Source organism: Falco biarmicus, chromosome 15 (assembly GCF_023638135.1).
Source record: "Falco biarmicus isolate bFalBia1 chromosome 15, bFalBia1.pri, whole genome shotgun sequence".
In the NCBI taxonomy this organism is placed as follows: Eukaryota; Metazoa; Chordata; class Aves; order Falconiformes; family Falconidae; genus Falco; species Falco biarmicus.
This window is the reverse complement of record NC_079302.1, coordinates 15468768-15483486: the sequence shown is the minus strand read 5'-3', so window position 1 is coordinate 15483486 and position 14719 is coordinate 15468768. Positions and strand designations below refer to the sequence as shown.

General features: G+C 35.7%; 1 protein-coding gene across 3 annotated transcripts in view; it reads left to right on the top strand.

The window, feature by feature from the left end:
- ITFG1 (integrin alpha FG-GAP repeat containing 1) overlaps positions 1 to 14719 on the top strand; it is an 88186-nt gene that overhangs the window by 69183 nt on the left and 4284 nt on the right. For 2 of the 3 annotated variants that reach the window (XM_056360940.1, XM_056360938.1), the window contains 3 exons: positions 10519 to 10643; positions 11523 to 11605; positions 13196 to 13313. In XM_056360940.1, coding sequence (XP_056216915.1) covers positions 10519 to 10643; positions 11523 to 11605; positions 13196 to 13313 — 326 coding nt within the window. Of the gene's footprint in view, positions 1 to 10518; positions 10644 to 11522; positions 11606 to 13195; positions 13314 to 14719 lie in introns of those variants that run through there. The other variant, XM_056360941.1, reaches the window with a different exon arrangement.

Sequence of the window (14719 nt, the reverse complement as noted above, 5' to 3'; positions counted from 1 at the left end):
TTTGTTGTACCTGTTCCTTTTTTAAAAGATAGAGGAGTACCTGGTTTTCAAAACAACAGAGGTATAAACCATTTGGAATTTACTTCATATCTTGGTAAAGAGTAAAATCTTTTACTTTCACAAATTTGCGTAAAAGAGATTGAAGTTAACTAATCGCTCCTTGTGCTGTTAACTGAAGTACCTGCAGTTGGTCACTGCCCCCCGTACTCTTTGGGGCTGTCTTGGAATATGGACCTTCTGATCGAGCTTCTTCCTGAGAGCTGCTGTCAGCTACTGGAAACTGCTATGATTTCTGTATTACAGAATCTTTTTCTAGCTTGCCTCTAGAAGTTAGTTGAGTGTATTCATTGGGTGAACGTGCATCTAAATGAAGAAATCGGTGGGGTTTAAGTAGTGTAATGTATTTATTCCTTCAGGCTTACTAGGACTTAATGCAGGCCTGCCTAAATATAAACTAAATGAAAACACAGCATCATAGTTCCTTTGGCCATGTGAATTGTGAATTATGCATAGATAGCTATACACAATCTTATGATTGGAGAAGTAACAAAACAGACAGTTTGTCTAAAAAAAACAACAGGAAAACCATCAAACTGACCCTTTTTTTCTACTTTAGGATAAAGTGCTATAAGATGCTGTAAATCAAAAAAACAGCATAACCTTTGCTTAGATCTAATTATACTCACTTAGATTCAACGTTCATGTTGTCAGTTTTTAACTCTTGCTGCTTGTTTGTAATTAACACAATCTCAGAAATCTGACGTTTTAAGGGAACTCATACAATACGCTTAAAAAAATCATGCCTAATAGCTAATAGAATCTATATTATTAGATTCTTAAATATTTTAAATTCTGGATATAATAAATAGTAACTGTAGAGGACTGAAACTTGGCATATCTGAATGATGTATGACATGCTGCTTTTTAAAATAAATTTGATTTTTATAAATTGACATGATTTTAATCAGAAGATGACAAAATAATGGGTTCGTGGGATCTCAAGTGCAGAATATCTATTTAAAGATTAATTCACAGCAGTATAAACTGATTCAAAACCCCGCTTTGAGGAAACACAAGTTTAGATGGGTTTGTTTTGTTAATGTTTGACCATTTGGCACTTACTACTTAAGGAAGCTTAAAAAATAACCCAGTGGCAAAATAAAGGTCTTGTTCCAACTACAGACAGCTGTGTAAAGGAAGAATGCACATAGCTTACAAATTCCTTACATCTGTGGGGAATAAAGCTAGCTTAAAATTTGGACCTATGTAATGTATAATTTCTTAATTTTTTTTTCTGGTTCTGTCTTCCAAGAACAAAACCAAATACATTCTTCTTAAACATTGTCTTTAGGGTTTAGTGAGTTTGGTTGTTTGTGGGGGAGGGAGCAGTGCTTTTAGAAATGCAGTGGTTTACAGTTTGCTCTAGGAAACGGCTATCAAATATGATTTAATACGGGTATAGTACCATTCATCTTCACTGCTACCATATTTACAATAATAAAAACCTAACAGACTCAAATCATGATGAATTTCCTTTTCTGTTTTGGCATTATGAAATAATGGTAATGAATTTCAAGTGCATTTATGACCCTAGCAGTATTGCTACAGGGAAATTTCTAATACTGTCTTTGATAAGTTTCATGAATGTAGTATGTTAATAGATTTTTTTTGAGTCGGTATAATTCCTGCAAGAACTTTTCAAAGTCATGTTTTCAGAAGTTATTATATTAAGTTTGTAGCTAGACTTTATTCTTTTATGAGTCCTACTCATAAACTTTGGTGAATGTTTGAACTACTTTAAAACTAATTTTCATCAAGTTATTTGCATTGCTTATATAATATCATGGAACAATCCATATCTAAAGCTTTTAATTGTATGAAAGAAATTATGGGATAATCTGATAGCTTGTAATTATATTTTTAAAATAATTCATCTCTTTCACAAGAAGTAATACGGCTAACATAGTTGTTTTTCTAATTAAAACAATGATCACCATTCCTTCCCCACCTCCCACCCCATCAGCTGATGCTATTTGTTGTCTCAACCACTAGTCTTAGTGGTCTTAGTTTTACCTGGACCACTGAAACCAGATTATCTAGTCACCTTAAGTTACCCTTCCAGTCCTGGGCTAAAGTAGATCCTACAGTACTCAAATGTCCACCATTCTGCTTCTGTTCTTCCTGATTCTCAGGTCTTTAGTTCTGAATTATGCTGTCTTTCATGTATGCAATATTCATGCAAAGAGTAAAATAAAAAAGCCCATATGGCTGCCCTTATCTAATTAATTTTAAGGTTCTTTGATCTGCCAAGCCTTAACTACAGGAAATTTGCATAATTACGAGGGGTTTTCTGAAATGTTGTTAGAATTGTACTCTCTTCTATTAATAATCCTGTATGTTGTTAAAAGATAGCAGAAACATTCTGTGCTTTTACTTCACGTTCACATTGCTCAATTCACTTCTAATCTTACAACAAGAAGTACTGTTAAATTAGCTGCAAGGAATAACAATTGCCAAAGAGAGCATTAGAATTGAGAACTGCTGGGTAATAAGGAATTTTATGCTGAGATCAGGTCGAGGTGTAAATCTAGGAGAAGTATGTAAACTCAAATTGAAGTCATGCTTCCCAATCTGTTTCCTTTGATCTGCCTTTTCCATTCCCCACTTCTTTTGGAGTTATTTTTAAGGAGACCCCACAGTTAAGTAGGAGTGTCAACCAGGATTTTCAGCTCGACATCTGCATTTCCAGGGCTTTTTTGGCTTCTAATAAATTACTGATATTATTTTGGCATGGTGTTTTTCAGCTGAATCCTGCGAGCAACAATGCATAGCATAAACTAGAGTATAATAACTAGGGTATAATATCTAAAGTTGAGCACAGAGTAATTCAAAGCTGTTCTTTGGGTGGAGGGGTATGCATAAAATGAATTTAGTAAAGCTAACCAAATGCAAGCTTTTGGGCTGTGTTGGGGGGTTTTTTATTTAGTTTTTTTAAAATGTCAGCAGCCTAAAAACAAATCGTTGGTTATGAAATAGCTCTACTAATTCTCTTTGTTTTTGAATAGAATTTCGCTTAATGACTGGTGCCAATTAGGTTACTGCAGGTGGCATCTATATGGTTCTATTTGTTAACCTTGGCTAAAATGCTGGCGTTTGATTTTTGCAAGCTGAAGGGGGTCCCAATAATGACCCTTTGTGTTTTCTTGAGAAGGCTACCTACTTGATGTTTGGTTTCATTTATTTTATTGCTAATAACACACGCTGATATTTTTTTTAAGAATTAATGTCCTTGTGGACCCAGAAGAACATAAATATGATCAGATACTTTAAAGTTAATAGGCAGCAGCTGTTAATTTACTGACTTTTTTTCAGAAACTGCACAAGGACAGTTTCATATTGTAGCACCAGCACAAGGCAGGCATTATAGATTTGTTACTGCAGTGTTGCCTGGTCAAGGACTGAATGAGTCAGATGGCTGGGGACTCCTGTAGAGGCTTCATACTATGAACATCAGGCTGCCTTTAACCATCAGCATCTTTTTACCCTGTTTTTCCTTCTGATACCCCTTCCCCTTTCACCACAACTCAATTTTTCTGTCTTCCTGCTTGCTTTTTCCATCTTCTGTGTAACATTGGAACCCTCAAATACCTTTTCTTTTTCTCCTTTATAGGAATTCCTGGCCCTGAAGTCTGCCTGTCTGCAGACAGGCAGATAGAAGGATAAGACTATGCATTGCCATAACCAGAGGCGGTACTGGCTGACTCCTTAGTGTGTTGTCTAGCCAGGCAGCTGAGGCAAAAATGCTCACAGCTCCCTCTTGCCATTTTTGTGATAAGGACACCTATGGGAGTGGAGGGCCTGTTATCCTGTGCCATGTGTGGCATACCCAAAATATTTTTAATATATATTTTTTGATACACCACCTGTCTTAGATGCACCAGATGAACCCAGGCCCAACCTGGCTGGAGTTTCAGGTTGATATATAGTTCCATGTTTTCACTTCTACTTAAAATGGAAGAATCTCTTCTGTATTTCAGCCTGTTCTACAGACAACTTAATTTTCACTCTTAAATAAAAATATGCTGATCGACTTAGAGTTTGAAATAAATGGGGTCAGAGTTGCAGTTAGTGTCTACCAAAAACATTAGTCCTGTGGGCCAGGAACAGCAGAGCAATAAATGTTTAAGGTTTACTCAAAGATCAATATCCATATGTAGGCACAGGATTGTCGTATCAATAGGTTCATTGACTTGCTCATATGGATCAAGTCATAATTCATTTAAGCATATGTATGACTGAAGCTATATGGACTGATAGCCTTTGCAATTCTCATTTCAGAGCTCTTTCATTTAGCTGGTTTTGCTTTGTTTTGTTTTAAACCTTCATGGCAGAATGGCCTTTCACATGCTGTTAAGTCATGCCCTTCTGGATTTTTCAAATCTGCTTACTCTTCCCTGTTGTTGCATTGAGTTCTCATGCTGTTTAGCTAAATTGGATTGTGAGGTGAACACATTATAGTAATGAATTTAAACGCAAATATTGCAATATGTGCTAGACTAAAGCAAAATAAGCCTAATTTCAGTAGCCATTTGACATTGCAGGATTCATTACGTAGAATTCCACTGCACAGAAAGAAGAGTGTTTTCCTGGAACAAGCTGGAATAATTTAATAACTGAATAGCTGGATTCTGTTAAGAGGGATTTTCTGGTTGCTATAGGTGGGAATACCATGCTAGTATGTTTTTCTATGTAACTCTCTTTTGTTTAGAAAACTTATTTGAACTTGTAATGTTGCATGCAATATTACCAAACTTCACGTATTGAGGCATTACAAATTAGACAACTTTCCCCTGTGCAAAGGGCTTGAATTTCAGCAATATAATTTCATTGCTTGTTTGTTTTTTAAAGAGTTTCTAGTTTTACTTGTATAATTCAATGGTGTAAAGTTATTCTTAATGAAAACACATGTTCTCTTATGAATGCATCAGATTTGGAGTTTGGGCTTTCAGAAGAAGTATCACAAGTGTCAGCAGCACTGCACGTAATAGGTATCCAAGTTGTAAGTGTGCACTTTCAATCCACTTCTCCAGTTATTTCTGGAACTCCAGAAAAATGTATTGCAGAAAAAGCTGAGAGGTGAAGTTGTGTGCTGCATTAATCTAGAATTTCCTATTGTGTGGGCTAATGATAAAAGGCAAACAACTAAGTCAGAAGAGGGAGACATCCTCAGCCCTTAGAAAGCTGAAACATTGTATAATGTGAAGCAGAAAAGGAGCTCTTTTCTCCACTACACTTTTTTTTCCAACGAGTGACCTACAAATCCAAAGGCAGTAACAAGGGAACTTATTAAGGGAATAAAGTAAAGCTTTCAACTAAAGCCAAGGAAATCAAATTCTCCAACTTTCTAAAAATCTTTCAAGTTTGGATTTGTTGGGGTTTTGGTTTTTTTCTGAAAGGTGCTTTTTAAATTCTTATGCATATTACACAAGTGTTTAATTACTACCAGCTGTATTTTCCCTTTCTTTTGTAGTAAGTCATTCTGACATATTCTCAAACAAAATAAGGAGCTGCCAGCTTCAAGATGGGGACACACTTTGGTGTGCCGTATAGCACAACACTGATAATTGCTGTAAAGTAAATATCACTAGTATTTCAACTGTGCAGTTTGTGATACACGTTCACTGCGAAATTTTACCTAACTCTTGAATTGGCTTTGTCTTACTCCAGCTGTTGCATGCATGTTGTTCACAGCTGTGCAGCAATTCATGCAACTGCTGCGTGTAGTTTTTTGTAATAATTTTCAGTTTTTCTAGGATGCATAGGTGCATCTAATCTATAAAAAAGCACTCATTCATGTGTTGACCTCAGTATTAAGTAGATGCCGGTACAGAAGAATATAGATGCAAGTCTAAGACTAGAGGCTGCAACTCAGATCCTGTGTTTTACAGAAGGAACTTGGGTTTTTTTACCAGAAAAGCTGCCTACATTGTCAATGGGGACAAAGAATGTATGTCTAAAAGCAACTCCTTGATACACTTTCTAACTTTGTTAGATGTTGGGGGTTTTTTGACAGGTTGATTCACACTTCACAAATATCTTCAGTTACTATTTTGGTGAATGTATTAAAGCTTCTGATAAATGCATCATTTTGCAAATTAGGGAAAATCAGCAACTGGAAGAAATAATGACATAACATTTTTATTCATGAAAATGCATCTGTTTAGTCCTCTAATATATTGAATTTGGTGGGCTTTTGAAAGCCTAAATATTATTACTGTATTTTCCTTTAATCTGAATGGCTTTAAATGCAAATTATAATTTGTCAAGAAAAGTGTAATTAAAAAAATTCAAAGAATGGCGCTTCAGGAGACCACAAGTTTGAAATTGGAGTTTCTATTAGTCTTTTAGCTCTGTGTAGTGCTCTTGTGTGTTCTGCTCTATCACTCCACAAAATAAGCTTATTTAAACTGACTGAACAATATCAGTATTGTGAATCTGTTTATGTAGATTCAACTAGACTGTTCATAAATCCAGTATCACACTTTATCAGTTCTGTTTAAAGAAATAGTAGAAAGTATTGCTTCTACATGTAAATGCAGTCACCTTCCCTTCATACAGTTAAATTGGCTTCATTTAAGCGCTTGGGGTGCCTGAAATAAGCTGTTGAGGACATTACAATTTAACCCAGGTCAGAGTGGGTTACTCTTAAGCTTTCAGCAAGTTTACATCAGTTTAATGAAAACAGAAGGGAAATGCATTAATTCAGATATAAAAGAACAAGTACTGTATGTGTCATAGATGACACATCATTCTGTTATTCAAACAATACTTTATAAAGGTTAATGATATATATTGTTTCAAATTTTATATGCCAGACTTCAAAAATAAGGAGATTGATGCAGAGATGTTCAGAATGATTTCTGAATATCAAACTGCAAAATTTTGTGAGGTTTTGCTGCCCAACATCATCAGCTATTTCTTAAAAATTTGCTCTCTGACAGGCTGAAATCACTAAAAACCATGTCTTAAAATATTGAGGTTTTTTACTCTGCCCAAGGTTTTTGAAGTGATAAACTTAGTGGCTTATGATTTTAAACAAAAAAATAAACACCAAACCTACCAGTACCATAGTCCATGATATCTGGGTGCATCCAAAAAACTTCTTTGCAACAAGAAGCATAAGAAAAAGACATAGTGTTGAATAGCCTTTAAAATAGTATTAAAAAGTAATAATGTAGAGCATGGATAGGAGAATGTTTTTTAATTCTTGTTTATAGTAACAGTTCTACTGATGAAGCTAAATGAACTGCGAAGCAGCAACCACTTTCTCCATCTTGCTTGCATAGACTTCCAAAAGCTTGAAGAGCAATCTTAGTCTAAGACATAAATCCCACCTTTCGTCTTGAAGATGGAATGGTATTTTCAAATCTCCTTGGAACAATTAGAAAACTGTTTACAATAGTTTTAAACAGGACAAATAGCTAGAGTTGCTATTTGAATTAAATTTGAAATATTTTCAGAAGAAAATTAATTACCAGTGACTGAGAACTTCAAATACGACAATAAACTCTTGACAGTACTCTCTGTAATTTCTCTTTTTATTTTTAATCTTTGTTCAGGGGTTTTGTGTTTCTCAGATGAACGCTTGTCATTCTTAATTACTTGTTTGCAATTCTAAGTGGATCATCTGAGTAACCATCAAGCAGAATTTGTGATATAGGGGTGGTAAAGCAAGAAATAGTCTCAAAGATCTCAGATTTATAGTCAGCTTGAAAGTAAAACAGAATCTTCTATATGCTATTGTCCTGCTTAGCTAGTATCTCCCAATTTTAAAGACAAACAAAAGGCTATGTGCACATTTTCTGCCTGCTATGTAGAAGAAAACATTTCTTCCTGACCTTTGCAGATGATCTACTTACATCCTGAAGCATAAGATTTCATGTTCCTTATCTTTTAGTAGTCACAAGAACCAGTGATAGTAGCTATGAAATTATTCAATGCTTTTAAGAATTCTAGCTGCAATATCTGACTCTCTAACCTCTTTAAGGCTGACTGCACACAGTGTATGACATTTTCTTTTATTTCCTTTAATTTAGTTGACATTCATTTCACTTGTATGATGAAAGAAAAAAGGAAGATCTCAGTTGCAGTCATCTCATAATCCTAAATATTTCACTCAAAAGTAATTCTAAAAGCGTTTCAATGTTAAATGTTACAGCAGTACCTTGTTCTTTGGGGAAAAGTCCTTCAGCATTAGTGAACCAAAGTTAAAGCATTATGTTATACCACGATCAAGTAATGCATACCTTGTTTGTTTTTGTAACTTAAGTCAAATTTAATAAACCTACCTTTGCTTCTTGCTGCTCTTATTTTGGTAACCAGTGCTTTCGTATATTATGTGCTTACCCTAGTTTAAGAATTACTCAAATTTTAGATGTGGAAGTTGAGCAATTTAGCCAAGATCATGTAAGGGAAGTCAGTGACAGCGGGGACAGACTCAGGACTCAAGTCCTACACTGTTACTTCGATTTATTGGAAAAATCCCCATTCTTAAAGAGAAAAGCTGCTAGGCTAATGATTTCTGCCACAGATTCCATCATGTAGGAATTCACCTAATGATGTACTCACTACACCTTGCCCTCACAACAAAGAGCTGAAAGTACAAATCCTGTTTAAATACTTCCACATCTACTTGCTTGTTATGTGGTTCTGCAGGGGGGAAAATTAAAATATGCCTAATCTTGAGGAAGGCTGTTAATGTTTTTTTTTGCCAACAGCATTTTAGCTTAATAAAAAGGTAACTGCATCAAGCTGATTTTTCAGATCTCATCTAAGTGTATTTAGTTGACATTTATCTTGCCTTTTTAAATAAAATTATCACAGCTCTAAAACTGCAATAATACACAATATTTACCTCATGATTAACATGCCTGTTTGAAAACATGCCTGACAGCATATGGCAAGCTTCTTCCTAAAAACCTTGTGGAGGGTGGGGAGGTTCAGAAAAATAGAACCATGAAGTAATCGTTGCATTGAATAGGGGTTCAAAATTATTGTCATCCAGTATACAAACTAGTTTGTCCCACACAAGAGGATACAAAAGCTGAAGAGCTGCTTCAGAATGTGTGGTGTTATTATCTTGGTTGTCCCTTGGTGTCAGTGACACCATATAGCAGCAAATGTATGCTTGCACTTACCAGGCTGTCTCCAGGAGCCGAGAGTGAAAAATGGGAGTTTGTTTCTGTTTTTTTCTTGAAGGAATGTTTGACTTTGCCAAAGAAGTTGTGGTAGTTGTTTTTGGGAGCTCTGCCACACACACCCCCACACATACCTGGCTTTGTTTGCTGCAGCTGTGCAAGATGCAGTGCAACTGGTATGGCCAACAGCCAGCTGTCTGAAGCAAAATACTAATTTTCAGAATCAAGCCTTGGAAGAAAGTGTGGAGAGGTAGAAAGGAGTTGGCTGTAAATCCATTACAAAATGTGAACTCATGTTCATTCATGTTCTGTTATGTTTTGCCACTTAATTTATAATCTCCAGTCTCAGGCATAATCTGTCAGGTGTCAAAGCACAGAAAAATCTGACATTTAAAAAATACTGACGATACCATATCTTTGTGAAAAACTGCTTCTATTGATCGCATAAACCTACTTGTGGTTATCAAGTATCCCTCAAATTCATTTCTATTAATCTGGTGAAGGGCATGCTGATATCATTCCAGCTATGTAACCAGATCACTTACTAAGAGGCTTTCAAGAGATTGAACAAAGAATCTACACAGGATCTGAATCAGTTTGCCAGAAATTGAAAGATGACATGATTTTTATTTAAATGGAATAATGGGATACTTTGGAAATGGGATGTTAGTGAACCTGTTGATAGCTGCAACATTTGTCTGTTTCCCTGCTGCCTTGTCAGGAAACAAAGAATGCCATTTTTGCCCTACAGTCTCTCTTTTAATTATTTATAATTACATGCTTTCACAAAGGCCTCACTTGGAAACACTGTAAGCCTGTTTTCATTAAATCAATTTATTATTTACGAATTTGTTCATGAGAATTTACTAATTTTGTGACACAACAAAAACCAGTAGTTACTGATTAACCATAATCAGAATTAAAGTGAGCCTTCACATGTTGAGCCCTGAGCTTGTAAATCAACAGGGCAAAAGACTTGGCACTACTGACATCGAAATGAATGTCGATAGCTGATTTCTTCTCAACTTGTAACAAATAGTAGCAATTCAGTTTAATGTAGAAATTGCATTCAAAAGACTCATCCAGAAATCTAAAGCATTTAAGCTATTCTCCAAGTGAGTGCCCCCAAGTAATTTGGAAATGTGAGATTGAGCCTTTAAGATCAAATAATCATGTGGTTGGTTCAAAATTTTTGAACATCTTTATTACTGACTGAAACGTGTATTTGTGTAGAAAGTTGGTGGTTTGGGGATTGGGGTTTTGTTTGGGGTTTTTTTTCCCCAAAATACCTACTTGGGCTTCTTTTGTAATTTTATTTCAGCTGGACAGCTTAGCCAGTCAGCACATTTTGCTCTCCAGTTGCCATACAACGTGCTAGGCTTGGGACGTAGTGCTAATTTCCTCGACCATTTGTATGTTGGCATTCCTCGTCCTTTAGGAGAAAAGGTTAGTTGAGATTTAAGATTGTCAACCTAATATTTATGGTGTTACTTTTCCTAATAGAGCTTGGATGGAAATGCTGCTAGAGACACGGGGTTTTTTTCTTTTCCCAAAAGCAAGAATATCAAAGTAGTAAGTTTGAATACAGAAAAGTTTGCCAAAAAGAACCTTGTATGCCTGTTTTTTGGGAGAGTGTATAAACTCTGAAGCTAACACTAAGACCAGAAGACAACTGAAGTTGTCTATGAATGTTAGCACAGATATATAGTGCTTGTTTATATGGTAAACATGAATCAGATCTGAGGGTCCAATTATTATGGTCTCAGCTCTAAGACTTCCCTGGGGTTGGTCTGGCCAGCCTGTAAATTCACATAATCCTTTCCACCTCAGTGATAAAACCATGATCGATAGGATAGGAGGCAGAGATTACTGGTGTTACCTTATCTTCAGATGAAACATAAAAGTAAGGTCCTGACCATTTTCAGTCTTTAAAGATCTTATGGCACTACTTTTAAAAGTGAGGTATTCAAATTTGCGTACTGACCAAATTCTGATTTGGATAATTCTTTTGCCTGTCTCCTTTGTAGAGTTGATTCTTTTCTTCTTTCCCTACTACATTGTTGCATCGTACTTTTCAAGCAGATGCTGTGTTGCATGTCAGCAGTAGTTATTTTGCCTTTTACTTGGGGGCGGGAGGGGGTTAAGGCACTTTGGAGCTTTCAGAACAAAAGGTTTATACAAGTTTAAGGGAATAATCACTTATATTTAAAATTTTTAAAAAGCAACTTCTTTTGTTTCTCTTTTTGTGTATTTCAACAGAGAATTTCTTTGCTTTTAAGTGTGTTGGTTTGTTAGGAATTGACATAGCCTTTGTTTTTCTTTCAGTCCATAAGAAAACAAGAATGGACAGCTATCATACCAAACTCCCAGCTTATAGTCATCCCCTATCCTCATAATGTTCCTCGAAGGTAACTTCATCATTTTGCTTTGCACTTCACAAAATTACATTAACACAGAGTTTAAATTAGGCCTTATGTGTAGGTTTTAAAATAGTCACTTGTATAAATTTAAGACCAATGGCAGGGGGTCAGTTCTATAGACATAGTTGCCTCTGTGACTAGGGAGAATACTTCTCAAGTATTTACACAGACTCTTAGATAGTGTCCATAAAAGATCAGAATTAATACCAGTTCACACAAACAATCAAAATGTATTAGCAGCTCAGCTCCTGTAAGTAATAACATATTTGCTAGATTTACCATCGTTCTTTTTGACAAATTGCAAGTATGGTAATCATTGAAACAAGCGTTTTTGTTTGGCCAAACATGCAATTTCTGTCTAGTTGCGTATAAGAGCTTTTGTTCACCCCTTCTGAATGCAGTATCTGTTGCCAAAGGTATGAATGTTTTTCTTGAAGTAAAGGTGAATGGGTTGGTTATACAAGAGCTTGAACACTGAATTCACTTCGCAATTAAAATGTTTATCCCGGAAAGAGAGCACGTTTCTCTCTTTGCTGTTAGAGAAAACATCAGTCACATATTCCAGCTGCTTTTTGCCGCTTGATCTACTAGTGAGGTCAGTTGCATTTATCATGCAGAAATGATTCTGACATCAGTTTCAGCAGTTAATTTTACTATAGGACAAATAACAGTTGAGAAATTATGTGCCACTTGAGTTGCTAATTAACAGCCACAGGAATAATATCTGCCAGATGAAGAAAATTTAGTTAGTCTTGAGGTATTTAAAGTTGTTATGCAAAAATTTTTATGTTGTCTTAACTATTTTTGATTTCCTATAAAGTAAGTTTATAGACACTGTAGAATAGCAGAGGATAGAATCTCCCCAGAAGAAATCAGATTTCATAATAAACACTTCTTAAACGTATAATTTTTTTAACATAGGAACAGGATAGGAAGCCTGTAGTACAAAAAGGGTGTTAACTGAGCCTCAGAACCCCACAACATTTGAGGAATGTCTTCCAGAAGTCCTTGAAGTACTTAATTTTGTTGCTGTCCAGCATTCTTCTGCCATAATCAGCTGGTTATGTTGCCTATGACTGCAGTTGTCCCTGGGTAAACTTCAGGCTGGGGTGCCTAACCAACCAGCTGGACCCCATGAGCCGGTCCGAGAGGAGCTTCTCATGTGGACCAAGTAATCTTATCTTACAAGCTTATTTCACCCTGCTTCTCCATCTCCCCAAGCCCCAGGCAGTTTTGTGAAAGCTTTTCTTATGCATTTTACTTTGTCCTGGGCAGGGGCAGGAGATAAATCTCCTCACGAGAAAAAAGTCAGTCCCTGAAGATATCCACAGCGTTCCTGGAAAGGTGAACAGAAACTGAATTTAGACGTGGTGTTACCTGAAAATAATTACATTAAGCCATATATTTCCAGGTAAACGCCATTAAGCTTCAGTCTCTCAGTATAGCCACTACTTTCTGTAGACCAGGTTGTTACCTGTCTTACACTAGCAGGTTCTTTTCATCTTTATAAGTTAAATCTGTTTTCTGCTTCCTAATGAAGGGTATTAATGTTCCCTTGGATTGTCTTCTTTTGTCTAGCTGGAGTGCAAAGCTGTATCTGACCCCAAGTAACATTGTGCTGCTAACAGCTATAGCCTTAATTGGTGTCTGCGTTTTCATCTTGGCAATAATTGGCATATTACACTGGCAAGAAAAGGTAAGCTTATTAAATTGATTTTTTTCTATATTTTCTATACTGTTCCTAATATTTTAAGAGTCTTGTACACTGGAGTTTTTTTCTACAGTATAATTTCTGGTACAGACTGCACTAATTCCCAAAAGATGTTTATTATTAATTCAGTATTTACTTCAAGCTTAAAAATTGGCATTGTTTTTATTTAAGCTCTAAGACACTTAAAAAGGGAAACTAAGAGTAACATGGATAAGGTTTTGCCATTAAGCTGTTACTCCCAACTAAAGGAAATTTTTTTGTTTCATATCTAAGCTCTTTTATAGAATTTTAAGCAGTATTGTTTTGGAAAATGGAACAGAAACTTACGTTTACTTATCTTGAGTTCTGCTGGTAGTCTAAAAATAAGGAAAATGTCTCTTTTTCTATATCTGTCTTTGCTGATTGCTAACATTAGCATTCAAGACTATAAGGAGTCAATCATGTGCATATTGGCTGCTTTGCTCTGTGTGCCTGAATTATACATGCAGTGTATAGAAATCCATTGATTTGAAGAAGCATTTTGAAAGGGGCCTTTCATGTCACAAAAGAAATGTGTTCCAATTTTTTTTAACTATGCTCAGTTTACAGTCATATCCAACTGGCAGGGTTGCCAATAAATGCTACTACATACCCAAACCATAATCTTAGCTGTCAAATAAAATTACTGCACATTTTGACGTGGTAGAACTGTTTGGGTTTTTGTGCTTGTGGAAATAAAATGACCTTGTTAAACATTCAGACAGGCTTTGCGCATGCTTCATATTATAAAGTTATGTCTGTCAATCTTCACTCTTCAAAATGTAAAATACAGTCTCCAACTAACAGTAAAGCTGGGAATAAACACACAACGCAACAAAATACAAAGTTTATGATGATTTGTCCTTAGCATGTCCTACTTTACCAAGAAGGCATTGCTAACTGGTAGCTAAGACTATGCACTGGTGGCTGGGTTTAACTCTCTCCAACACATCTTCAGCGACAAAAGTAGCAGAAAAAGTTTGGACTTCGAGTTGGGGAAGGATAAACTACGTATAATTGCATCTGGAGAAATGGAGATTTAATGTCAACATTTAAAACAATTCTTCATATAATTATTCATGTATTGTAATGTAAAGAAGCACTCAGCCCAGAGTGAATGCTTTCTGAGCCGTTTTAAACCCCATTAGGTGATCGTGAGTGAAGTGGTGCATTGGTTATATTATAAACTCATTTCCAGTCACTCCATCTTGTTCAAAGTAGGCACAAATATTTGGATTAGCTATTTATAGCGTGTATTTTCAGACTACTATTTAAAACATTTGTTAATTCCTATAATTCTCCAATGCCTTCCTATTGATTTTTAGCTTCCCAATTTTTAGAAGCAATGGTTGAGGTACAGAACAAACAAGAAT